Source organism: Melanostigma gelatinosum, assembly GCF_949748355.1.
Source record: "Melanostigma gelatinosum genome assembly, chromosome: 5".
NCBI lineage: Eukaryota > Metazoa > Chordata > Actinopteri > Perciformes > Zoarcidae > Melanostigma > Melanostigma gelatinosum.
This window is the reverse complement of record NC_136638.1, coordinates 20,547,977-20,575,033: the sequence shown is the minus strand read 5'-3', so window position 1 is coordinate 20,575,033 and position 27,057 is coordinate 20,547,977. Positions and strand designations below refer to the sequence as shown.

The 27,057-nt window shown below is 42.9% G+C and overlaps 2 protein-coding genes across 6 annotated transcripts in view; both read left to right on the top strand.

The window, feature by feature from the left end:
* The window catches only part of ocrl (OCRL inositol polyphosphate-5-phosphatase), an 18,444-nt gene extending 12,167 nt beyond the window's left edge, over positions 1 to 6,277 (top strand). For 4 of the 5 annotated variants that reach the window (XM_079268419.1, XM_079268418.1, XM_079268422.1 and 1 more), the window contains exons 18-23: positions 355 to 378; positions 1,559 to 1,654; positions 2,580 to 2,664; positions 2,954 to 3,081; positions 3,419 to 3,530; positions 4,213 to 6,277. In XM_079268419.1, the coding sequence (XP_079124545.1) occupies positions 355 to 378; positions 1,559 to 1,654; positions 2,580 to 2,664; positions 2,954 to 3,081; positions 3,419 to 3,530; positions 4,213 to 4,337 (570 nt within the window). In that variant the 3' untranslated portion in view covers positions 4,338 to 6,277. The remainder of the gene's footprint in view (positions 1 to 354; positions 379 to 1,558; positions 1,655 to 2,579; positions 2,665 to 2,953; positions 3,082 to 3,418; positions 3,531 to 4,212) is intronic. The other variant, XM_079268420.1, reaches the window with a different exon arrangement.
* Positions 6,278 to 6,495: 218 nt separating this feature from the next.
* Positions 6,496 to 21,905, top strand: vimr2 (vimentin-related 2). The gene is made up of 10 exons (XM_079268112.1): positions 6,496 to 6,628; positions 7,073 to 7,223; positions 7,359 to 7,517; positions 7,716 to 7,835; positions 10,109 to 10,204; positions 12,314 to 12,445; positions 14,535 to 14,666; positions 17,389 to 17,499; positions 17,631 to 17,755; positions 20,934 to 21,905. Exons 1-10 carry the CDS (start codon positions 6,519 to 6,521, stop codon positions 20,974 to 20,976), a joined length of 1,179 nt encoding a protein of 392 aa, XP_079124238.1. The 5' UTR covers positions 6,496 to 6,518; the 3' UTR covers positions 20,977 to 21,905.
* The last annotated feature ends 5,152 nt before the right edge of the window (positions 21,906 to 27,057 follow it).

Sequence of the window (27,057 nt, the reverse complement as noted above, 5' to 3'; positions counted from 1 at the left end):
AAACAGGGAAAGCTGACTCAGGTTAGGCCATAAATAGACTCCTCTGGTCTTCACACATTCACCTCAGTCTGTCCATGTTGCTATTTTACAATGAATCCGATTTTGGTTAGGAATATACTGTCATTCAGTACTCCTTTTTATTTCTGTTTGAACTATTCCATTTTCCTACTGGCTTGGTGGATTTGATCAATGATTTATTCAAGAACAATCCATAATCTTATCTTGTGATTCTGTGTTCATGCATACTTCTTCTATCTACTTTGTTCTTTCTTCTTTTGTTTCCTTTCATCGCCTCTAATTGCCTTGATCATTCCTTTCCAACTCTTCACTGTGGTTGTGGGCTGACTTGCTCAGGGAGAGGACAGCTACATGGAAAAGGTAAAATATTAGCTCAATAGTGATCTGCCATCAGGGAAAATCAGGGTCAATATTACCTTAAAAGACCAAGCATGTGCTTTATGACACTTTATTGACCTTCCTCGGTCGCTCATGTCATAAAGATAAAGTGGTTCTAGTATTATCAGAATCATTCATGTGAGGAAATGATATCAGCAAACGCCCGCAGTGTGGACTACATCCTGTTAATGTCTCACTTTAACCATAAAGATTCACATGCTGTAGTAGAAATAGATGTATGCGTAAGGAACAAAGTGTACTTTCTAAAATGTCGGACTATTCCTTGAACGTGCAGTCAATATCGGCTCCAGTATTTTCTGCCCTGAGGTTGATTTAGAAAGTGGCTTCACTAGCTAATCAGAAAATGGAATCGCTGCATACTCTACATTTCAGAAAGCTGACAAGCGCAACACTTGTTGACCCTAAAGGCAATCACAGAGCAGACCGTGCCAGCTTAGTTATAATCTGTGTGCGCGTAAACAAGCGCAAACATAGCAGTGTTTGAGCTTAGCTGAACAAATGTCGTCTCTTCCATTTCACAACTACCGGTTGTTACTGATCAGTGAAACTGAGTAGCTGCACGAGTAAACAGATATCCACTTAGTTTCCGAAGAATGTAACAATATATACATTTATATTGAAGCGTTCTTGGTTTTGAATCTCCTCTGGAAGATTCACCACACTGTAAATACCCTGAATGTTCACAGTTGACAATTTACAGAATATGCCATTAATTGTGCATGTTAGCATTGTCCCCCGTTAAAGGCCCACTCCAGTTTCCTCTGCATCTCTGTGCAGCCTCACTAGCTCTGGTTATTTTTGGACGTCTCCCGTGAGTCTCAGGAATCCATTTGCAGCGACAAGAATGTGATATCCAGCCCTTTTTCTTTCTTTTTTTCTTCTTTTTTTTAAATAAATGGTTCTCCTTCATTTGAGTTTGCAGACCCTAGAAATAATCCTGACCTCACTTTACCTCCTACTCCATCACTAATTGATGAGAAGTCTCTATGAATCTCACAGCATTGGAATAATGTCATGATTTCAATCATTTTCGTGGAATAAATAAATAAGGGGATATTGGTTTATTATTCCAGGAAATAATCTAATGTCACTGCTACCATTTGTGAGTGTACAATAACCTGACTGTGTTGTCTCTCATCAGGAAAAGTCAAAGGTGAGTACTGAGGACAAACCTCTAAAGATCCCCAAAGAAGTCTGGATTCTTGTCAACCATCTCTTCACCAGGTCCTGTGATCAGGTGAGAGGGCCACTACTGATCAAATACTCGCCACAACTGATCAAATACTCGCTACTACTGATCAAATACAACTAATACAATACTAACTTGTGTCAGCTTGTTAAATACTGGCCACAACTGATAAGATACTGGCAACCTCAACGGATGTATATCATGAGAGTTGATAAGACTGTGAATTGAGGGATGTAGTTGAGATTTGTTTTTTGTTGAGAATGGTCCATTAACTGCCACTTTCATGTATTACACCCTTAAAGACCAAGGAAAGGCCCTTATGCTATAACGTGATAATATCCCAGATAATCACTTGCAATATCACAGTATGCTGTGTTGCTGTCCTGTGAAACTGTGTATCTACAAATCCTTTCATGAGCTGAGAGAACTGCCTTGTTTTGAGTGTTTTATTTTTTCTTTGTGCATTTTTTTTAGCTGACTCACTGAGTGTTTAAATGTAATTTATTCTGGGGAGTAGGGCCGTTTTTTTTCATCTATTTTTCAAAAATTCGTTACAGTGTAATCATTGTGATCCTAATAGAAAATAGTTCCTGATATACAAAGAAAGATGCTTTTTTTTTTAAGTTGGGTACAAACCTAAGTTATAAGCTTATTGTCCTGATGACTACAGCATGGAGCCTTCTGAAGGTCTGTGTGCACCGTCGCATTCATGCTCATTGGCATTAGTTGCAGAAACAGACGGGTTTACTGGTCTCCCTGAAGAGAAAGTGATTTATGCAAGTCTGAAGATGAAGTTCATTTCATGTTTTATTCCTCATTATATGATGATTTACAGGCCACGCTTTTCTTAATGTTGGGTGAGCATTTGTATGCGCGTGACACAATAACTACATAACGAACCAGCATATACTGATTGTGCACAGAGGTACTTGTGTGAACTTTCTTAAATGTTCCGTCTCTGTCTGTCTCCCAGGAGGACTTGTTCCAGACACCAGGACTACAAGAGGAGCTGCAGAGCATCATAGACTGTCTGGACACCAGCATCCCAGACTCCATCTGTATCCTTGTTTATGGAGCCGGTCCCCCCCAAGACCCAGTCCTGCAATCACTGAAATGCCAAACAGTGCATCAAATAAGACACAGAGCGGCAATAAGACACATACGTTCATGCTAACTCAATTAACTCATTGGTCCTGTTGTGTCTTGTTCTTGAGGATGTGTCACTGTTATTAGCATTATGACGATTTAATAGTAGTAAGCTAGGAGGTCAGCGTTAGAAGGGGCCCTTCCTCTCAATATGTCTACAGCGCTCCATATTTGCTTGTTCTTCCTGAACTGTTCATGTAGCGGGTTGTAACCACTCTGTCGCTGAGGCTCTGCTGATCTTCTTGGAGGCCTTGCCAGAGCCAGTGGTGTGTTATGAACTCTACCAGCGGTGCCTGGAATGCGCTCACGACAGCCGCCTCTGCAAGCAGGTGCAGTGACGCTTCAGTTCCCCGTCATTACTTTGCTTAGCTTCTGTGCTTTTACTTCTACCACCATCTACTGTAGGTTTACACTGACTATGGATACGTACCTCATACAATCCCACTTAAAGAGATCCAACCTATTCCTTTAATATACCATGTAGTTATCTGTACGATGTAGACCAGTTAGGCATTTTTTTCTGAGGAATTTTGAAGTTTATTTGAATGCAGCTGTATAGGAAAGTGTAGAAAGGCTATGTCTTAGCTCAGTAGTATCCCAGGATGTTTCTTTGTCTTATACTGCATACAGTAATGTGTATGGCTAACCTTTCTCTACTTTTGACAGTTAATCTCCCAGTTGCCCCCAGCTCACCGCAACGTGTTTCGCTACTTGATGGCTTTTCTGAAGGAGCTTCTCAAGCACTCGCACAACAACAACCTGACGGCCAGCCTCATAGGTATGAAGTGGAAACCTCCTACCTTAATGCTCACTACACTCGTTGAACAGCCAGTTGTTTCTAATCGATCGGTCTCGATCGATTGGAACAACATGAATAGACAACATAGACACAACAACATCTGAAGAAAAATAAGTCCATTGTAGTCTAAATGGTTTGTTGTGTGGCTCGATATGTTTGTTGTATTTATCCCACAAATACGAAGAATCTGGTAACATCAATCCTCATAATCCAGTGTGACTATTATTATTTTCTGTAAATGTTTACACAAAATACGGCACTTTTGTGCCAGTATTAAATTCAAGCTACAATTAAAAAAAACATGTAATGGTACCCCGTCCTTGAGATGTGTTCGTCTTTAGAGCGCAGAGTTCAGACTAATGTACTGTACCTTGTTTAAAGGCATTGTGGGTGATGCAGTAGTTGGGGAGAGCACAAATTATTTAGTCTCATTACCTGTGATTTTCTGTCAGTCAGGACTTTTACCCGTCATCCTTATGGTAGCCATTCTGCTAAATATCCTGACAAACCACAAGGGTTGGCTACAGGGACATGAATGTTTTAATGGTGTATTTTGTCTTCATGCTGCCGGTAATACAGAACATGGAAAACTGTTTTCTATTATTTGACGAGATAGAAGTGTCTTTTCTTGACCTTATTGTCCTGCTTCTTTTTATTTTAGCGACACTCTTTGCCAGCCTCCTCATCCGTCCCCCTCCCAAGCTGATGGGCAGGCAGACGCCACACGACCGGCAGAAAGCCATCAACTTCATCCTGGGTTTCCTCATGGCAGGAGACGAGGAGTAACCGAGACCGATGGTACCTCACGGCGTTGGTCGGGTTTGGAGTGGATTCCCAACCTGCCTTACTGTTGGACCTGATTTACATGATATTTAGTCATCTATCGGAGACCAGTGCAGCTGTTTTGCACCCTACCCTTTGACAAACTCTCAAGCTAGAGGAACTTGAGACTTCACTGAAGCTGTGGTGATTTCACCAAGTGTCATATCACAGAATGACCCCTCGCTGGATTGGGAAGCACTTGGGTTAGGTTTGAACTGATGCCTACGCACTTTCTTATGACCTTAAGGCCCCGTGTCTCCGCAATAGAGTCGTCCTCGCCCTCAGCTGACACTTCCTAGTGGAGGTGATCATGCCAAAACTACCCCTGAACAGTGAGTGGTAAGAATGTGAAAACACTATGTAGCCGTAGATTAATTACACTAAAGAAGAGGAGATTTACTGAAGTTTTAGGACGTAGACTGAACAGCAGTAAAAAGCAAATGGTTAGAAATGGGATAATTGTGGAAATGAATCACTAAGAATGTTTAAGCTTTAGATAAATCACGACAATCTGTTTTAACTGAGGGGACATTATTATAGATATCTTCAAGAACTATTTGTTACCATACTCATTGTATTTTAACTGTTATTTATATATAATTTTTCTTTGTTCATCTGAACAGTTTCTGGTTTCTACTACAATATGGTTTATTTTCAGCTCTGCATTGCTTTTAAGATATTCCTTGCTTGTTTTTATCATCCTGTTATCGAGAACTCTGTCGTGAGTGTTTGCTGTTTCTTGTAACTCCAGCCGTGAGCCTTGCGTCTCGTATTTTGCCAGTTCCTCTTGAGTTACAAAACAAGTATGTTAACACACTAACTTCCTACTTAACCAGAATCAAGGGAGGAGTCTCCCTCCGTGGTTCCTGATGTCTTAAATAGTGATCGTTTCCCTGTTTCATGGGTATTTGACTGTCGGTATGGTGACGCAAATCTGTGGTGGTGTCTGCAGTTTGTCCTGTTTGTCATGAAGGTGGTGCTGTTGATGTCGGTGTTTGTTTACGTGTCCTTTTTCCTCACTTCGGCCACATCTTAAAGCTCATTTCTCATTGTTTTAGGCTGTTGTGATGCCGAGGCACAGCCGTTGTGTTGGTAATGGTAAATCCAGATCGTTTTAGGTGCTGCGGCTCTTTCTGTGTGCACAATGTAACGGACCATCACTCTGCAGGGTGCAGTCTTTGTGTCACTGAGGACATTCTGTAGTCACTTTTGCGAAACTTGTTATTGAAATAAGGAACTTCTCTGCTGTGTGTGTGTGTGTGTGTGTGTGTATAATGGACTGTCATTTCCTCTTTAAACGTTTTCCTCTTTTACAGTTTTAGAGATGTCAGCAGTAGTTCTCCCAGTCGACAAAAATATTCACATTTATGACATTAATTCCCCTTTTGAGCTTCTGTGGATTTAATGTTTGGAGACGATTGTGAGCACATTCTGTAATGTGACAACACTGACTGTCATGGCACTTATATAAATGCCTGTTGGGCTGAAGTTGCGCTTTTTTTTTTTTTCTGCCGGATTGCCATCAATACACTAAATTCTGATTGTTTTTTATCAAGCCCAGCTTTGACAGAAGGTGGCCTGACCCTGAATGAAGAGTTGAGAGAGACATTTTACAATAGCCATTTATTTTTTTCATTTTGTCTTTTATACTATCCTCATCGTGTTAAACACAGAATCAATATATAACCTCTTATCCCGCTGTACCAGCTGATGTATCTGTGTGGCTCCGTTGTGCTTCTTTGTCTTCAGTTTTGTCTGTTCATGAAATTAAGGTACATTTAAAGGTACATGAGGAAACACTCGCACCATGCTTTCCACTTTCAGATTTTTGGTGCTGTTAATTTATTTAAGAGAAATAAAACTGTCTAAAGCTGTTTTTGTTTTTCCATTAAACCACGCCTTGTTTATTGACCGCTTTGCTATTTTGAGAAACAACAATTGTACAATGTTTTTTGAGGCCTCACTCTTCAGGCACATGTGACATCGTTACTGGCTGATGTTCACGGTATATTTAGTCCACTCAGTGGCCGGTGAGAGATCCTTCACCTCACTGCTACATTCTCATCCTTAGTGAATATAAAACCCCACCGTGGACCTGCTGCCACTATTTGCCTGTAGTAGTTCTGTTTGGACCAGACCAAAGCCATGGCCGTGCTCAGAGTGTCTTCCTACCGCAAGCTGTTTGAGGATGATAGCTGGAGTCGACGCGGAGGGTTGAGTGTTCAGTGTGCAGGCCAGTACCGGGCCTCTGTCAGGTCAGTGTGGGTCTCTGGGTAGAGGGCGACTTCAGAATATGGGCTGCACTTTACAAATTTTAAGACTGGAGTGTTGTTCCACTTCAATATATGTAGAAGTTGAGATGTTTGTGAACGGAGACAAATGTTTGGGTGCAAAGCTCATGAACCTGGTTGTAGTTTGTGTACCTGGTAGAGTTTACATGTAGTGCCAGCAGATTTTTCTGAATGGTAATGACAAATGCCTTTTGTGCTCACGGGTGTAATCACAGCATAGTCTCTGTTCATTTACCGTGACGGTGATGCTGAACTGTAGACGCACCTTTTTTGTGCGTTTCCTTCTGAATGTGGCAAATAAATGTTTTACTGTCGACTTTGTGACGGTCATCAAGGTGGATCAAATGATCTCCCCTCGGATCCTTCAAAACCCAGTCTAGTCTTTGGTACTTTGTGTCTTCCTCTCAGGGGTGCGGCCGTTGACAAGTGTGGCGGTGACTGTGACCGGTTAGACTTTGTAGCTGCCAAGGCCCTCAACAAGGAGGGTCTGAACCGATTTGTCCACGACCGCACCATCATAGCTGCCCTCAATGACCGACTGGTCAGACTTATTGAACTGGTGAGGAAAAACGTCTCCCAATGACACATCAGCACTGTATATTCCCTCTGCTGCATCATGCCTTTGGTCTTGGTGAATGAAGCAGTACATCTATAAACCATATGTAGCCGTTTAATCCGCCTCTGTGTCCTTTAGGCCCATTGTTTTGAGGAGGAGAATGAGTCTCTTGAATGTCAGATTGTGGAGCTAGAGGAGAAGCTGAACAGTCGACGAGCCTCCTCCAGCATCGGCTCCACTGTGGCCGAGCCCGAATACAGTCTGGATGCAGTGGTGGAAAGACTGCGCAGGGAGAGGGTAGGGTGCTGCTGCTGGGTGTGTCTGCTCCGCTGCATGTTTGTCTGTGTGACATTCCTGAATCGGGTTTTCTCATAGACTGTCCATTGCACTCCTCACTCCGTCCCATCAATTTTACTTCGGTTCGTACGGTGACAAGCAGCACTGATCTTTAACCTTGTCGAGATCCATCACTGTCGTCACCGCGTCTCCCTGCAGGATGAGATTCTGTGCGACACCGAGGACCTGCAGAAGGAGCTCGAGCATCACATGAAAGAATACGAGAAGGCTGCACAGCAGAGGATCCTCCTCCAGCAGGGACGACGAGATGTGGCTGAGGTAACAGTTTGTGTATACAATAGCATCCGTACCTGGAAGACGACTGACAAATGAGTGGAAGTCTCGGCTGTAACAAGGATTTAGAAAAATTGACTCCTACAAAGAATATGAAATGAACTACCAACATCTACACTAAAGTGTTTCTAAACAAACGATTATTACTTTTGTACAGACGAGAAATAAACATCCAGTAATACGAAAGTTGGAGTATGTTCTTTGACCAATTTAGTTTGTTTTTTTTCAAAAGCAAACAAACAATAGCAACTACTTTTTAACAACTATAATCAACCTGCAAAAGCACTGGATCCTACATTTCAGTTGCACCCATAGAAATAGAATGAGAGTAGAACTTGTAACTGCTATAAATGATCAGACCTTTTGTTGTGATAATGTACCTTGAGCACTAGATGGCAGTGTTGAGCCTCTCCCTGCTCCACCTCCCCTCGGCCTGGTGAATCAGTTGAAGCTCTGGACAGCTGCTCCTCTGCAGCGCTACCCAATGGGTGTTGATCACCAGCAGTCACACAGTCTGGGCTGACGGCCCACTGCAACCTGAGCCACCAACTTTTCCATTTACCCCCCCTCACACATGCCAGAGCCCATCTCCTCCCAGCCGCGCCAGATGCGAGGGAGGCTTTAATTTCTCCCTTACAGATGTAATGCAGGCTGTAATACGGTGCCGTAATGTTCCTGCTGGCTCAGTTCTCTGGTTCTGAATTGGAAGCAGCTGCAGGGTGACGAGACTTGGTGGGAAACCGACAGGGAGGCAGAGGAGCGAGCACAGCCCAGCTCAACTCATAGCTAGTTGCAGTTCTCTCAACATAATGGTGATGAAACAAGGCATGTTTGGTTTGTTTTTCAGTATACTACGAGATAGTGTATTTTGTCTCTCCCGCCAGTTCTCCTCCAGCTTTATATTTTGTTCCACTCACGTCTCGCGTTGCTAGACCTAGTTGGCTGCAGCAAGGTGCAGGTGCAAGTGAAATGAGCACCAGAATTAAAATCCAATCACTATCAATGATAATCAGTCTGTTTCATAAGTAGTGCTGGGAGCAAAAAAATTGAAAAAAAGGAAGTGTTCGTTGCACACTCTTAGGCAGGATAAGGAGAGAAGTTAAATTGAAAGCCTTTATTTAGGCAGACATGTCTGTTAAAGCGCTTACCGGTTTAGACCGCAGAGGGTCCTCATTAGGGAGAAAATAGCACTTGATTTTTAAATATTGAGAAACTTCAAGTTGTTTTAACAATCATCTTCTTACTGTGAGCGATATATTCCACAATTTTCTGCTTGAGTTATAGCAGTTTTGGTTATTGTACCTGACAGATTTCTGTTTTTCTCAGTGCTCTTTTCCATTGGTCTCAATGGGGCGGAGCTCTGTTTGGAAAAAAATAATTTTGCATTGTTGGTAGCAAATATTTAAAGTTTCAGTATGTTCTGGATCCCTCTCACCAGCATAGCTTTTAGCAGAATATCTCCACTTTAACAGCTGACTGACCGTTATCTAGCCAGTGAGGAGAGTGGAGCATTTAGCTGATAAAGAGACGGATATTTTCCTGAGGAGTTGGTAAAGACTAAAATAGAGCTGACTCACATTTGTCAGGTGGACAGAACACGACTGCAGATTAATGCTAATGTTGCTCTCCTGGATGCTAACAATAGGCAACAGTTCCAAATGTATCTGCTAAATTGACTTAATTAGGTGCTGTTATGTCAATGTCGTGTTTACAGCTTGTTCTGCTGCCCCTAAGTGCTCAAAAAGACTTAATGCTGCTGACAAGTTGTCCCTCAGCGGCTGAACACCGGCAGCTGCAGGACCAGACTACTTTTACTCGCTGCTGTCCATCATGGACCCTGCCACCCTCCCTGCCAGGCTCCACAACTTCACCACCAAACTCTCTCTACATGTGTCCGAACGTAAATGCCGGCACCCACAGTAATTGCATCCAACACAAATGAATCTGGTTATTTTAAAAGAGTGGATGAGCTGAGAACCCCTGCTGGCGGATAGATTGGTGGACACGGCTTTTGTGTCTAGTTAGCCTCCTTCTGATCTTCCTCCTCCTCCTCCTCCCCCTTCCTCTGCATTGCGGTGTCTACTTGCTGTTCAGTGAAACAGGTGGATGTGCTGATGGTTGTTCAGTGCAGAAAGAAAGCTTTTTTTCCCCCCAACCTGTGGTGTGATATACTACACAAATGTGTTCCTCCTCCAGAAATGAAGTTGAACTTCTTTACCTGCAGCCTTGTTCTCTTTTTAATTTGCTTTTCTTTGCAGGAAGTCGATGCTGTGACAGCAGAGTGTTTGGCGCTGAGGGAGCAAGTGGATATCTACGAGGAGCAGCTGGCCAACATGGTGGACCAGCACACGATGGTGAGGGGGGGAGAGAGGATATATAGCTGCACCGTGAGGAAACAGGAGTTGTTTATAGCCATGAAAGTGACTCAAAATGAGGCGTTTAGGTTGGAAAGGAGTGATGGAGAAATGCCCAGGCCTGTGGTGACAATCACAGCTGTGATGACCCCACTCACCTTGATGAAGAGCCAACACATGGGGAGAGGATTGAAACACAAATTATGTAATTGAGGCTATCGTGCAACCAGTCAAAATTTCCACTGATCCATAATCATAAACTGAGACGAGAGGAAAGGGGACTGAAGCTAAATAACAGAAAAAAACAGAGTTCTCAGATCATTCAGGCCACACCCCACACACGACACACACACACACACCACACACACACACACACACAGAGACTAGGCTAGCTAGTGTACAGCTAACATCAGTACTGTCTGCATATCGGCTGTTTGGGGCGTATGAACCAAACCGAGAGGTCAACTTCACATGAACGACACGAGTGAGAATTCTCATCGCTGTGTCTGAACGTCCACATATCACCACAGTGACATCTTCTCATGTAACTCTTGACGTGAAAGCGAATACGCACACAACACAAAATGTCAAACTACTGCTTTGAAATAGGGACACGCTTGCAACCATATCCAATTCACATCATTACCTTTATCACATCCGTACACACCCTGTTCTCTCCACCTTCTACAATATTCTCCACCTCGCCAGGAGATGACAGACGCGTCCCAGTGTCAGATCTGGAGGCTGTAGGGAGAGGGAGGGAGAAGGAGAGAGAGGCAGCTGAAGCAGGACCAACTCCATCACACTGTGTTTTTCTCTGCAAAGCCGGGCCGCCCGGCGTTTAACACACTCCCTCTGGGACACGCTCGATAACTCACGGTCCGGGAAATGCAGCTGAATACCAAATGAAAACTGAAGTTCCCTTTGTTTTATTAACTGTTGTTGTTATCAGCACTTTCAGATACCCCCATATTCCCCTGACAAATCGGCAGCCATGTCGTTATTTAGGTGGAGTGGAAAATGTTAAGACTGCCACTGCAGCTCTGCAGCGGTTCATTTATCTCCGTAATGGGTGTGGGGTTTTTATTTTTACTAAAGCGGCTACATATTGGAAGCTGAAGACAAGTATGTTGAGGTCTTTGACGTGTGTCTAAATACACCAAGATGTACTGCATGTGTTTGTATTTGAAGAGGTGGAATGAAACTAAGTACATTGACGCAAATACTGTATTTTAGCACATATTTGAAGTACTACAGTATTTCTATTTCATGCATTGTACTTCTACTGCACTAAAATTCAGAGGCAAATATTGTACTTTTTTTGTATTTGACAGCTTTAGCTACTAGTTACATTACAATTTAAGATCAAAAACTTATGATATGCTCATGAAATGTAATGCAAATATCAACAGTTATATAAATAGATCAAATTAGTTCCGCCTCGACCAACTCCGATATTAAAATGTTACTTATACATTCATGTATTCGTAATAGTAATCTAATTATCCAGAATATATTTGTTTTGACACTCACAGGGATCATTTGTCTGCATAACAATTACTTTTACCTTCAACACAAAGTTGTTTTACAGATAACGCTGACATTAACTTAAACATATTCGAATGATTTAGTTGAGTAAAGATATCAGCACCACTCTGTAAAAAACACGACAAGTACAAGTCCTGCATTCCAAATATTATTAAAATGTACTTAAAGTAAAAGTATTGATGGCCATTTTCTGTGCTAAATTATTGTATTATATGTATTGATTTGTTATTAGCAGCATTTGTACTAGCTGGTCGATGTGGAGCACATTTTAACTACTTTAAGTAGTAATTTAGCAGTTTAATCATTTATGCATCGTATTTTATGAAGTGATCACATGCTTTTTATGTAAAATCTCAAGTAGAGCTGTCAAATATACATCTATAGTGGAATAAAAAGTGCAATATTTGTTATACTATTAGAAGTATAAAGTAGCATACAATGGTAATCAAGTAAAGTACAAGTACCTCAAAGTTCAACTTGAGTACAACACTTGTACTCGGTTACATTTCACCACTGAGTGAAGGATGTGAATGTACTTCACCACTGTGTTTGTATGAGCAGGCCGTGGAGAGTCTGCTGCAGCCGGCTGAAGGGACGACAGGAGCGGTGGCAGCCATTACATTTGGCAGCCCTGACATCACTCCGGTCCTGGATGTAAAGGAGTACTACTGCCAGCTGGCCGAGAGCCTCCAGGTACAACACGCTGTAACACAAGCATGTCATGAAGTGCAAGCCTTTTGGTGCCAAATGCAGTGGCGGCTGGTCAATAGAGTGCCATGGGGCATGGCCCCACCATGAGCCACACAAAAAAAAATTATAATAATCATAAATTCTCCTCCAAGACCCGTTTGAGAGGAGAACTTTGGCGGAGATTCTGCAGCCAAAGAGCTGATATCAGATCAGCCTGACCTCACAATCAGAGAGCAGACTCGCGGGAAAGGGAAGCAGTACATGCAAAGCTTCTGTACTAGCTGTACACCAGACAGGTTTGGCTAGCTGCATGACGTTATGCTAATAACTTATTTAGCTTTTTAAAACAACGGGGACGGATCCAGCACGGACAGTTACGGGAGTGAGGGATGAGGAGGTAAGGAAACATGAGAACACCAGGGTAGGGAGTGAGGGATGAGGAGGTAAGGAAACATGAGAACACCAGGGTAGGGAGTGAGGGATGAGGAGGTAAGGAAACATGAGAACACCAGGACACACATGAGAACTCTGTCAAGCGACATATTATGCAAAGTCAACATCTTTTCTTCTACATAGCTGTCCTCAGTCTCATCTGCTTAACTTGGTCATGGAGGCATCAACATGTAATAGAGATGTTAAATTAACAGTGAAAACTCATCATAGCTTAATTTAACATCAGTATTCATAATTACACTTCATGTTTACTTCTCCTGAACTTTACCTCCTATAACAAGGTCCATAGGGGCATCTCAATAAATGAACATGTTATATTATATTGTATAAGTGTTATTTACTGATTGTTTTCGTGTTGGAATACATGTTAAATATTTAACTGCCAAGTAATAATGCGTGTTTGATACTTACATTTTTAAGTGTGTCAACCACAGGACTAAACTACTTGACTGAATATAAAGAAACGCCAGCTGAACCTTCACCATCTACAACAGTAAAATGGCACTTTCACATTCATGCATCAGGTTTAATAACCTCTTATGTGATAGTATGTATATCAGTGACAAAGGACATTTTTCTGCAGAGCAAGTACTTTTAAATTTGATATTTAAAGTGCATTTTGTGTAGTTTTACTTCACTCGGATTTTGAATTGCTTTTAGTTGGAGCATTTTAAATTTGTCACATTGCTACTTTTATTTAAGTTAAATGATCTGAGTACTTCTTCAACCGCCGGCTGCCATCCTCACCCTCCTCCTGACTGCTGGTCACCTTCTCTCTCCCTCTGAAACGTCTCACTCAGGTCCAGAATGTAAATCTCAACTTCCACAAATCACACAACGATACTCCCATTTGTTTTCCTTCCCTCTTAACACAACACGGGGGAAGAACTTGAGAATCAGAGGTTCAGGACTGGACCCGAACAGAATGCCTTTGTCTACCTGTGTGTGTGTGTGTGTGTGTGTGTTGCAAGCTAAGGCGTGCTGCATTGGGGTCAGACTATAGCTCCGGTGGGTCTGACCTCCTGTGGGTCGAGGATGTCTGCCCGGTTCAGAGGTCACGGCTGTAATCAGACTGCTGGCCGCCTTCCCAGGCTCCTCAGCAGTACTGGAGTGGACGCTGGTGTGTGTGTGTGTGTATATCCTTCATTTTAAAGCATTGCTGAAGGTTATCCAGCGTATTTCTGTATTTGTATGTCTGTCTAGATGCGTCGGTGTGTTTCTTGCTCCCCAAACCCCGTCTATCTCTCTCCCTCCCACTCAGTTTCTTCTCTCGCCAGCTGGACACCGTCCTGTCTGCCCGCCCTCAATTACCAGACGCAATTGTCTCAATGCTAAAAAATGATTGCTCTTGGGTCTGAGCAGTAATGGTGATTGCTGGCGGACTCCCACACACCTGTACACACTCATGTCCCATTTCTGCAGCATTTGTTCCATCTAATCAGAAGTGTGGGGCACATGAGGAGAGGTTCACCCATCAGCCGGCATGAGAGGCTCTGATTGCTCTTTCCTCCGCTGTCAGAGTGCACTTAACTGCCCAAAAGAAAGCACTATCCTCCACGGTCCCGTGCATTTGCAGACTCAAACTGAAAGGTCGTAACTTTCACGACTGCGCTTCTTCCTCTTTTTCCTGTCTTTGCAGTGCGAGTGTGGCGCTGCCTCCTCTGCTGTGAGTCGCCAAGTTGATGGAAAACAACTGGCAGAAGGAAGAGCCGGAGGGTCAACAGTCAAAGACGTGTCAAAGATAAAGGACATCAGTGAGATCAAGATGCTGGTGAGTGGACTCACTGCTGCTCACCATGGGATTTGGGTTTTTTTGCAAAGATTTTGAGATGACTGTTTCTCAGATTTCTGCAATGTACAAATCTCAACAACATATTGTGCAAACATCTGCACTAAGCCAGCTACTCTTATCAACGTCCTTGCATGGAGTTAGATTAGAAGATTGATACCACTATCATACGTGTGCACTAGATATAAAGCTGCAGCTGATTAGCTTAGCACGAAGACTGGAAACGGGTAAACTGCTAGCATGGCTCTGTCCAAAGGTAACAAAATTGTAGTTTTGAGTATACATCTCAGAAAGTGATACTTCTAAACCTCTGCAAATAAAAACACAACTGTCTGCATGCTGGTAACTCTACTGCCAAGTAAGGCAAAATAAATGTGTATTTTTGGCGGATGAACTGACCCTTGACCCTCACACTTACACGTCCTTTAAATCCTTCAGTTACAGCCTTCTGATTCACATTTTCCCCATAACACATTTCCCACCTCTTTACTGACCAAAGTGGAGTCTTACAACCCTCAACTGCCTCTGCTTCGGCCGTCGGCTCCTAAATCAGACACGATGGTGAGAATGAATGGTTTCGCACAGCAGGCGGAGGGAGTAGAGGGCAGCTGAGTGACAGCAGAGCAACAGTGTGGGAGATCCTGCTGACACTTTCAGCAGGAGATGTGAAGGGCTCGGCTTCAGCTCAGACGGGATTTATTGCCCTCCGTGTCCTCAGTTATTAAGTACAGTCTTTTCAGAGCGCCTGCAGCGTCATAAACGTCTTAAAACTTGACACACACACTGACTCTGCAAACGGAAGAGAGGAAATGAACCTTCATCGGATATTTGTCATCCAACCAGCAGAAAAATGAAAGCAAGGGAGCTTAGAATGAAATCGCAAAGTGAGGCATCAATAAGGAGACGAAACAGTGAAATCACCAGGTGACTCCAGACACTACCTCCTCTTCCTTCACATTAGCCTCCTGAACATCCATCAGTGGTCCGACCACAGCTGACACCTAACCACATCTGTAACAAACACGGTGGTTTAGTTCTCATTACTGTGGCTGCAGGTCTACCTCCAGCTCTTTAAATAAACAATGAGCCTCTGTAACCACAGCAGAACTCTCCCAACATCATCTACTTTTCTCTAACGTGCAGCACACAATCCCCAGTTCTGCTCAATCCAGCCTGACGGATGAACAGCACGGCTTGATCTGCTCTGTTTCCTCTCTCGCCTGTGATGGATGCCTCGGGTCTGGTTTCTCGCTGAGACACAACATGGCCAAACAAACAGATTGCAGTGAAATCAGCCCTGACGCAGAAATGTATATAATAGAGCAGCCACTGATGGGGTCGTACGCCACTACTCGCACACGGCCCAGACCTCACTTATCATGCCAGGGGGAGCGGAGGAGTGTGGGAGTAAGTGACTCGACCAGGTTTGGGAGTCATCATCAGCCTGTGAGTTGTTACCAGGGTCTTCTTCTGCTCACATGATCTCGCTGAAAGACGAGCACGACCGCATGGATCCCCATCTGGCTGTGACAGCTAATTGTTGAACTTCTGTGATTGCTGTAATTACTCACGGCAGGACACCACAGCTTCAGACACAGGGGGGTGAAGGAACCTGTTTTATCCGTGAAGGTTGGTTTGATTGGCGTACTTAAAGGACCAGAGTGTAGGACTTAGGGCGCTCTGTTAGCAGAAAGAGACTGTTTCATGAGTGTATAATCACCTGAAATAAGAATCGTTTACGTCAGCTTAGAATAAGCCCTTCATATCTACAAGCAGAGCAGGTCCTCTTCCATGGAGTCCGCCATGTTGCGCCACCATGTTTCTATAGTAGCCCAGAACCAACAAACCAAACAAGGGCTCTAGACGGGGTCTTTAGTGTTTTTCTGAAGGCAACCATAGCTTCTCCAACACTCTTGGGTCAGGAGGGGTATTCAGTTAGTTGTTCTGGTTCGGTAGAGCTAAATTTCTATCATTTTTAATGTGATTATTTGTGGTGATTAACCCACAGAGACCCACGAATTCTGCCTTCATTATTCCCATTTCCAGTTACTGTCAAGACTTAGAAGCTACAAGAACTTTGAGCTAAATGCTAACGTCAACATGCTAACATGACATTTCTAACATGCTGATTTTAAGCAGGAATGTTTACTATCTTGGTTTAGCGTTTTAGCATGCCAACATTGCTAATTATCAAAAATTACAAAGCTGGTAGGAATGGCAGGTGTTTGTTTATTTTAACTTTGACAGCGCTAGAGTAAGGGGTACCAAAAGTTATTTAAATTGATCCTGAGGGAGACGTCTATGTACCAAATTTAATGGCGATCGATCCAATAGTTATTGAGAAATATCACCTTAAAACCAAAAATGTCAACCTTGTGTTAGCACTGGATCAAAGTCAGTAGGATTCATCATCTGATATCAATAGAGTCACACTGCTAGCTCACGTTTAAAATACTCTAATGAAATAACTACCTGCTCAGCATCAGATGGCAGACAAAATGCAAATGTAGTTCTCCGTAGTTGCCGAGATTTGAAGCTAAAGAAGAGTAAATATGGGATTTCATTTTTTCTAGGTGGCCAGAAACACGACAGTGGCCATGAAGGGACCATCGTTACATTACTAACAAGATAACAAACTGGAAATCATTGTTTGAAGTATATTTGAATGAATAACCTCTGCTGCGTTTCGTCTGTATTTCTGTAGATTTCAGAGCTACAAAAGGAGCTCGCTGAGCTTGACCAGTGTAACGAGGAACTGGAAGACGAGGTTGAGAGGAAGACGGCTGCATACATGGACGAGATTGCTGAGATGGAGGTCTGAGAGTGGACTGATTAACGATCAATCATAGGCTGTAAAGGACCAGTGGTTTGGACTAATTCTGTCCTTTATTCCCACCCTCTAATCCCACTCTGCTGTGTGTGTGCATGTGTGTGTGTGTTATTCAGTGTACTATAGATGAAATGCAGCACCAGAAGGCCGACTTCAAAGTGCAGATGAAGGAGCAGTGTGAAGACTACAAGGAGCTGCTCAGTGAGAAGATGGCCAGAGACATGGAAATTACTGCCTACAGGTCAGACACGAATATATCTGATCAGTTCGTTTTTTTATTTATTTTTGCAAAACTGCTCTGAATAATAATAATAATGATCTGTGCTTCACAATTTAAGACAAAACTGAGGTTCAGGTTATCTTGCAAACATAAAAATATACTTGGAACTGACTAAACTGATTTTTAGTTTAAAGGGTCCCTTCTAGTAATGCAGTTGCTAGTCATCATTAATACACCCACATAATACAAAAATACTGAACATTAACTGTTACAGATTAAACATTTATATGAGGAATGTACAGCGAAATGTAGCAAAGACATGAAATAGACTTTTAAATTAGACTGAATTAGTGCATAAACTAGAATCTACTGACAAATATCAATCCATGCAGGCTGTATTTACAGCATGTATACATAATAACTTCATTACATTATCCATTCAGTATTTATTCCAGCACTCTTTGCACTAACACTCACCCTTGCGCAATTGGTAAACTTATATTAACAGCTTTTACTTATATATATATATATATATAAATATGTACTCATGTCCATTGTTAATTTTATATAAATATGTTTATATATGCATATTTATTTTGCCCATGTTGAGAGCTACTAGACACCAGACTCAAATTCCTTAAATGTGCAAACATTTTTGGCGAATAAAACTAATTATAAATGTATATTATTTGACTGATGAGAGGAAATGAAAAGAATAAGATAGCCTGTTAACTCTGCCCAAATGCATTTATTTGGTCTTATTTATTAAAGTAACACATGCATTCAAGTTGTGAGTTTTCATCCTGAATAAGCTCCGTATACAACAGTGTCTGGGGTTGACTTACAGCAATAATTACATTTACCTTTTAATATGTTATAACGGCCATAATATTAGTGCTGATGCAATTCTCTGAGCTGTCTTATATATATATATATATATATATATATATATATATATATATATACACACACAGCCCTTATATACCCTCACAACTCTCATTCTCCTCGAAAAAAGAGCTGTCGGTCTTTGTTCTTAAACGAGACCCCTCAATTGGCTGTGTGGCGTACACAACGTACAATTATACCGGAGAAGATAAGGAGACCTTTCAAACAGTGAGGTCCAACTGTCAGCGAGACTGTCAGTCAACAGGACAACTGTGAACCAGCACTCTGGGTCAGAGATGGACCGCCATGTCTGCTGGAGAACATGGAGGTGTTCGTTCCAACAAAAACACTGCACCAGGTGGTTTCACTGATTACTTCTCCCGTTAAAGGTGTCATAAAGTCAACTGCTGAAGTTTCTGATTGCAATTAAAATGTGAATTGCAGAGACTTCCCTGACATGTATTGTAGATCCCCGTCTCTGCGGTAGGGGGTCAAATGAAAACAGACGTCCCCTGCGGTGCCACGCATTATTTAAACCTGTCGAGGAGAATTAGCTGTTAGCGGCAAAGCACACAATAACCCTGGGATGATTTCATTCGATTTAAATGAACTCGATACTCTCTTTGACATTCCACGCATACTGTGTGAGCAAATCGTGAATCACGTGAGAAAACACTTGGAAATGATGTGTCCAGCATTGTTTTTTGACAATAAGTTTCTGCGTAAGTGTCTTGAATATCGTCTCATAATGCCACCTGGACATCCACATTGTCCATTTTAAGATATTCTTGCAAACAAAGGACTGACATCACAGGCCAACTGGGGTCACAGGAAACGGCTCCTGAATATGAGGCAGTATCCTGTACTGCATCATGTACTTCAAGACGTTTCTTGACATTCCCTCATTCCTCTGACGTTGTTTAATTATCTGTCATCCTGGTATGCGGACTGACGCACTTTAACCGCCGCCTCATCCTGCTGCCACGGACTTCCTCCTGGTCCCTCTGTCGCATATGTGGCTGCATCTGACCCCCAGGGGGCCCTGCTGCAGACCTGCGCTCAGACCCTCACAACGCCTCATTAGAATGGGCAAAGAGCGCCTCACATGTCAGCGCTGGGCCACTGCCAGCTCTTCTCCACGCCAGCCTGTTAATGTCAGCCGTCTCTTTACACAAATTTCCAAATTCGCCACAGTTTTAATTCCCTCTTGTTACCCAACCCAAAGTCCCAAAGACATTAAAGGCACAGGAAAGGCACACAGTCAACGCCAACTTTTTGTCCTCCCTTTTTTTTTTAAAGGTTTACTGGATGTTTTGTCATCCGTGATTAAAACCATGAATAAGAAATGAAAATGGTGGTTGTTTATTCTCTCCGTGCCGTGGCAAACTGTCTGCACAACAGCCCCTAATGACCCTGGGCTGCCATTACCGGGTAGCTTATCGCCTGTGAAAGCATCTCTGAGCAGTTGAGGCAGATGCTGACTGCTTTTGCTGTCTGCTAATGTGAACCATATTATACTGTAATTCATTCTGCTGTTCATTGTGGTGTGCTCACGCTGCTGCATGACTCGGCAACAAGTAGCTCGACCAGGGACAAGATCCTTTTTAGTTGAGTGCAGTGGATGACTGTACTGCAGGTCCTACTGTATATGAAAGCTGCGTTAATTCATACTTTTATATTAACAATGAATTAAATGACTCTCCTCAGCACCACTGAGCTAAAAAACATCTTTCAGCTCATTGCTTTGCTTTTCTGGCTCGCAGCTTTACTGCTGCGGTTCTCATCTCTCTCATCACCAGCGTTTCCAGATGTCGCAGACAGCTGTGTTCAGTAAATAGCTTTTTTAAAACTCACTATATGTTACATTCCCAGCATCAAACAGCAGACAGCCACAGTTAGAGACTAGCTTGTAAACACAGTGAAGCATTTAGCAGCTGAAGAGCCAGATACTTTCTCAGGAGTTGGTAGAGACAAAAAACAGAGTGAAAAGAGATTAAATGTTGGATTAACATTCATCTGGTGGCCACAAACATGACGTCAAATGAATGATAAAGTTGCTCCATGTCTGCTGGATGTGTAAATAATCAGCTGTTTGCTAACTAGTACATCATATCAGCTTCATAAGATGATGTCAATGTTGTGTTTACAGCTTGTTATTGCGTTCAAAGATATCAGTTATTGCAATCTTTAGGGTGAGATGCCAAGAGGAAACTTAAAGCTCAAGAAATTGCAATGTTATGTCTACCTGTGAGTGCTTCAATGTGGTCACCTGTACTTTGTACGTTTACGTATTTCTCTGGTTCATTCCTGGCAGGAGTCTGGTGGAGGAAGAGGAGGAGAGGCTGTGCAACCTGTGACGTGAGGCCGCAGAGTCAGACTGGCAGGCGGGGATGCTCCCCCTCGCGTGGATTAGAAAACAGACCGAAGAGAAACGAGGGAAAACACACTGACACCAGCACTAGGATGAAGCTTCAGGTACCAATGCAGCAACTTAAGCAGAACTTATCATGACAGATTAATGCCGTCTGGAGGCCGAAGCCGGGCCATTGACAACAGGTCGCTGGCAGATGACCCCGAGACTCCCAAGAAAGATGGAGCTGTCTAAAAGAGGTGGGAGGATGGGGGCTGTGCGATGAGTGTGTATCCATTCAGTGTCTGGCAGGAATATTTCCTTAAGTGAGTTTATCTTTACCAGCTAACTGATACGTTTCATGAATGATTTGTCCCCTCTTTGTTGAGTACGACACACACAGAAACACAGATACAGACAGGTTAAACTGTGCGGCTCTGTGAAGTCATTCCCCCTCTGATACCACCTCATCCATCACTCAAACTTTGCCTGATTACCTGCTCTTAACCCTTGACCCCATCTCTGTTAACAAACATATTGACAGCTCTCCTTTTGGTTACTAAGAGCATCCCACCTTGCCTTTGCTTTTACAGTCATGCCTTCATGTTTTGTTTTTATATATATAACCGACTGTCAGATGTGCAGTGCACTGTTTGCTTTTCAAATGGTTCATGAAGTTGTCGTTTTTTCTGCGGCTCTTACAAAATGAGCACCTGGATGTTTCTACAAGAAACGGCTGTGTGATTCATTATTGCTCCTTTTTAAAAAGCAATGTCCCAATTTGCTGTTACTGAAATAAGCCTTTGGTAATGCATTCCTCTGTAATCCTTTCCTTATTTCAAGCTGTCTGTGATAAATCATCTGTAATTCCCGCTTCTGCACAAGCGTCAGTGTGTGCTTTAGGTTTAAATGAAATAAAACTAGTCGCGTGAGAGATCACCTTAAACTGTGTGATTTCTTTTGTGAAAATCCCTGTTTCATGAGAACTGCTTGTGAATGCTTCAGACGTTCCCCCACAAAATATAAGTACGCAGAGAGCACAGTGAGATTAATGTTCAGTGATCCTCCTTTCATTCATCTTCATGTTCAACGAGAGATTTGAACATTCCCAGCTATTAACGATTTCAAAGGCTTGTTAGCTCCGCCATAAAGATGAAAAATGCTGCTAATAACGGATCAGATCAGATTAGCCACACTCTGCGAACTTGTGGTGATGAGGAGTTCGTCTCCGTAATAATTGAGTTCAGTTTCTGGAGAAAGGGCTGGGAGTGGGTGGATAGGGTGACTTGTTTTAATAGTCCCAACATGAAACATGGCCGGCTCAGGAGGAAGCTGCTGTTTTCTCGGGGCCGCAGAGCTCAATCAAGACCTCAGAGGAGAGGAGGTGGAAGACGTATTCCCTCAGTGCTCTCCTCTACATCTCTCAAATGAAAAGCCAGCGAACCATCCAGCATTCCGGGTCTCGTGGGACTGCTTTGTCTCTGTCTCGTGGCAAATATGAGAATATCTAAGAAAACAGACTTCCTCTTAGAGGTGTGCTTTCCCTTCTTTATCTTCTCTGTCGCTTGAGGAAAGGGGATTGACTGTATGGAAATCCAGGAAATGGACTGGAACAGAATAATAACATTTCGGCTTCATATTCTGCTCTTGTAAATGTGCTTCCATACAGACAAACGGATATTTGCACACCTGCATCCAGACGGCTGTGCAAAAGCACAACTGTTTAGTCCAAGTAGCAAAAGTCACACAGATTACGAACCATTCTTAGTGACCAAGCAGTCAAATATCCCCCAAAAAAATCTAATAATACCTAGGAAGGGGAATAGGAGGATTCTGTTATTGCAATTAATAATTACATGAATGCAACATGAGGGTCTGAACCAATCTTTCATTGTTTAGACTCAAAACTATAATTATCAGCCTCATGGTGGCGCTAGACAAGTCAAGGGAATCAGGATTAATCCTCTGGTGATCATGAATGTCTGGTTCAGACTAAAATATCTCAACTATTGGATTGATCGTCATGAAATTTGGTGCAAAGTGATGGATTGACAAAAGTACAAAGCATCAATATTGCCCTGGAAACCACACTATATCTAAGGAAAACATGAATTCTCATCATGACAGTGAATAATTAAATAATCTAGTGTGCGTCTACAACACATTATGAAATTCTCTTTGGGTAAAATAGAGCATGACTCTTAGAAAGCCCTGCAAATACATAACCTAAAAAAGCTTTCATCTTATGATCAACAAAAGCAGAAACAGAAAAATGACTCATGTTCATATTTTTAAAGGTGTTAATTCCAGCAGCTTCTTTCCGGACACAATTAAGTATTTCAAAGACTGATATTTGTGAGTGCGGTGACCTCTGCGCCTCCTCTGTATTCCTTTGGTCATCACACGTCCTTGACAACTGAGAGACATGCGCATTAACCCCTGAAAGCTGGTCGGTGACACTGAGCGGCCCGGGGCAGCGCTGGGGCACCTCTGCTCCTTGAAGCCGGACAATTTGATTTGAAGGCAGAGATTTTCAAAGCTGAGTCATGCATCAGTGGTCAGCCAGTCTATTGGCCTTTTCAACCCCCCCCCCCCCCCTTTTTTTTCCTTCTTGCCTTGATGGTGTCTTTGGATGGATGTGTGGGGGGGGGGGGGGGGGGGGGGGGGGAATTGAGAAAACAGCCAAACCTGCCTAACACCAACAAACAAAGAAGTCACTGCTGGGAATAAAGCAGAGTTTAGTTCCTCTGGGTAACGTTTGCTGTGAGATTGAATGTTTCACGATGGTTTGCTGGCGCTGATAGAAGCTATTTCACACAGCATGTGCTGTGGATATAACATCCCATTAACTTCAAGCGGTGCAGGAATGTCTACATTAAGAGTGGCAGGGCAAGGCTGATACATTTTGACATCTGAGCTGGTTTCATCGGTCCACAAATTTAAAATGTGCAGCAGAGGAATCAGATTAAGGCCTGAGCTAATGGGGATCACCTACACATAGGTATACCCAAAATACTCTTTCCCCCTTCAGGTTCACCCAGACAAATAAACACTGTCCTCACTCAGGACAAAAGTCATTTTTTAAAGTCTCTTCATGGCAGCTCGGACGTAATGAACCAAGCTGGTGTTTAGAAAGCAAATAAATAAGAGAGGACAGGGTTGAATCGAGGAAGAAAATAAGAACAGTACAAATATACAAAGCAGAGAGAGCTATTGAGAAAGTATTTCCTTAACAAGAGGGGAACAAATAATAAATTATGGGGCCCCTCTCCCCTGAGGCAAGACTGGCACACCTAAGGGTAGAAGGAAGTGGGCATCGCTCTTTTTTTAAAAATTTTTGTCGGGGACAGTTTTCCACGGTGGGAGCATCACACAAGTCCTGAGAGAAAACTCGCTAAAGGAATGTTTACACACACAAATGCACACAGCGCTCCTCACACACACTCCGTTTACGTCATGCAATGCTGAATGAAGATGGTGGTAGTGTGACTGCATAACCTCCGGGTCCCCCATCATGTCATCGCTGTAGTTTCTGCCCTCCTCATATCAGCAGTCCCTCTTGGGCTGTTTAACTGAGAGACTGCTGACAGCTGTGACCCCACATTTACCCCAAACTCCCCCTCGTGTCTGTCCCAAAGCAGGTGGCAAACAGCCCCAACACGAGGCTCTCCATGTTGATCCTACATCTGATATGAAAGTGTGATACCTTTATATCTTGGCAAGCACTCCAGTACCTTGTCTTGTGATGGGGAGATAAAGCAAAGCAGCTTTTCCCCAAACACCCTATACACAGTGGGTTAGCCACGGCCAGAGTTGATAAAAAGTTTCCCTTTAGTCCCAAAGTGTTCAATTAACCAACTTCACAGGGCGTGCTGGATGGAAGTGGATACAAGTCCAGGCTACAGGAACATGAGAGAAAACCGGCAGGATTTGTATTCTGCTGCAGTGGCTTTCATCCCCATTAAAGGATGTTAGCATCTTTTTAAGCGTAGTGACTTTATTGTCGGCTTAGGGCTTACACCGATCCAACCATTTGCTCTATTGGATTCTTGGCAGATGGCCTGCGTGGATCTTGGCCACCTTTGAGTTCTCGTGTTAAGCTTCACTTGTCAGTAAATGGGCTGCTCCCTGCACTTACTCTACACATAGGAACTTATGTCTTGGTTGTAATGGTTTCTTATCACTTAGAAGAAAAAAAAAATCATATCACATAGCTGCTGCTGCAAGAGGTCCTCCCACCTACTGGAGCACTTAACCTGATTCTTTTTCTGGACTTTCTGTGTTGATAGATGGCGTACTGTGATGCAGTGCATATAAACACACTGGAAGGATGAATTTGATTCTATTATATTGTGCTACAAAACTATCTTACTTATAATTTATTAAACCTGCATTAAATGAGTTGTTGCTCACTCAACAGCCTGTAAACAACACTGACATAATATCTGTAGCCTCCATTCTTTTCAATGTAAACACAACGGCATGAGAGGACGAGGAGAAGATGGCGGCTGTCGCTCTTGTAAACACTCTCGACGGCCATCTATGTGTCGTCATCGCCTGAGTTAATGTCCCTTTTATTGTTGTCTTGTTAAAGTTGTTAGCAACCAGTTGCCTTTTTACACATCCAGTTATAGAGCAACGTTAGCATTCATTTGCAGTCTGGTTTCTGGCAACTTGATGGATTTAAGTCCAATATTAACTTTTCTTAGCTCCATTTTGATCTCTACCAACTCCTGAGAAAACTCTTTTGTAGCTAAATGCTCCACTTCGTCCACTAACGTTGCCTGTCTGCTGTCTGGTGCTGAACAGGTAGAGCACAGCGGGTTTATCAGAGCTTTTGCGCTGAGCTGCCTGCTGCCATAAAACCAAAACAATGAGCTGAAAGTCACTAAAACCTTTCACAGAGCTGAGGTTTTTTCTTCTGTGGGTTTTGAGCATCACAATTTACATTATACAAAGTAATTTCATTCATTGTTTATTTACACATATTGATAAGTGCAGCTTTAAATCAATAACAGGGTCATGTTTTGCTTGTGACATTTCAGAGTCAATTTATTCACGTCAACCATTGACTTATTTGAGCACACAACCAATTCCTCTTCCTGGGCCTCTGAGGACTTGGAGCCAGAGCACCAGTAGTCCAAACTATCATCATTTGTGCTGGGAGTAAGAAATCACATGTGTCACAGTTTATGTTGGTAGTCGTAGCCCGGAGCAATGGCTGGTTTAGAATTTGGAACAAGCTACGAAATCATTTTCTTAGCGCAGCAGTCATTCATCTTTTTTCCCAGACACCCAGACATCTCAGGCCTGCTTCCTCTCAAACTGACGTGACCGGCAGGTAAGCAACATTTTCCATTCTTAGATCACATGTAGGTTTTTCTAATTGTATTTGAACATACATTAAAATGTAATCTACGCGTACGTTGACGTGATTTCAACATCTTGAACTTGAATCTGTCTTATTTGACAAAAACCTTTCTGTGTCATGTAAGGGACAACAACATATGGACCACATTGAGATTACTTTGTGTTAAGAAGGTTATCCACCAATTAAATGTCGGAATTGTCTACTGCATTATTTACAATGGGTAGGACAGCGCAAATACTCCCGATCTTTGTTGTGCTCCGACTGTGAAGTAGCTTCTTTGTTCATCTTGTCTCCTGAAACCTTTCTTCATAAGTGATCATTAAATGGCTGGTTGAGTGTTCAGCCACCAGTGAGCCTCAGTAGACGTGCTACAGGGCTAAACTGCCCCTGTGTCGTTTCACCTCAGAGGCTCAGCAGAGGACCTGTCAGGCCTGCGATGTTTTACAGCTCAGTTTGCAGACAAAACACCTCACAACCAAATCCCCTCAACAACATCTGCTGCCAATTTAGCCTAGGCATTCCTGCAGTCTGTGCTGTTTAATATTCACAGGGGTTAGGATCTGCCAGGACAGGGGTGGACGGGGACGGTAAGGGGGGTGGGACTGGCTTCTACAAGCCTTTGGTCCATAGTCCAGACACCATGAAAAATGAGGGGTTAACAAAGAGTGAGCTGGAGCAGGAGTGGGTTAACTGGGCTAATTTGCAGGGATAATAGTG

Bases quoted from the DNA above. Each gene is read 5' to 3' on its own strand.
- vimr2 (XM_079268112.1), top strand. From the start codon at position 6,519: ATGGCCGTGCTCAGAGTGTCTTCCTACCGCAAGCTGTTTGAGGATGAT. The intron at 7,224-7,358 runs GTGAGGAAAAAC...TGTGTCCTTTAG, and splicing joins TGGTCAGACTTATTGAACTG to GCCCATTGTTTTGAGGAGGA. The intron at 17,756-20,933 runs GTCAGACACGAA...CATTCCTGGCAG, and splicing joins ATGGAAATTACTGCCTACAG to GAGTCTGGTGGAGGAAGAGG.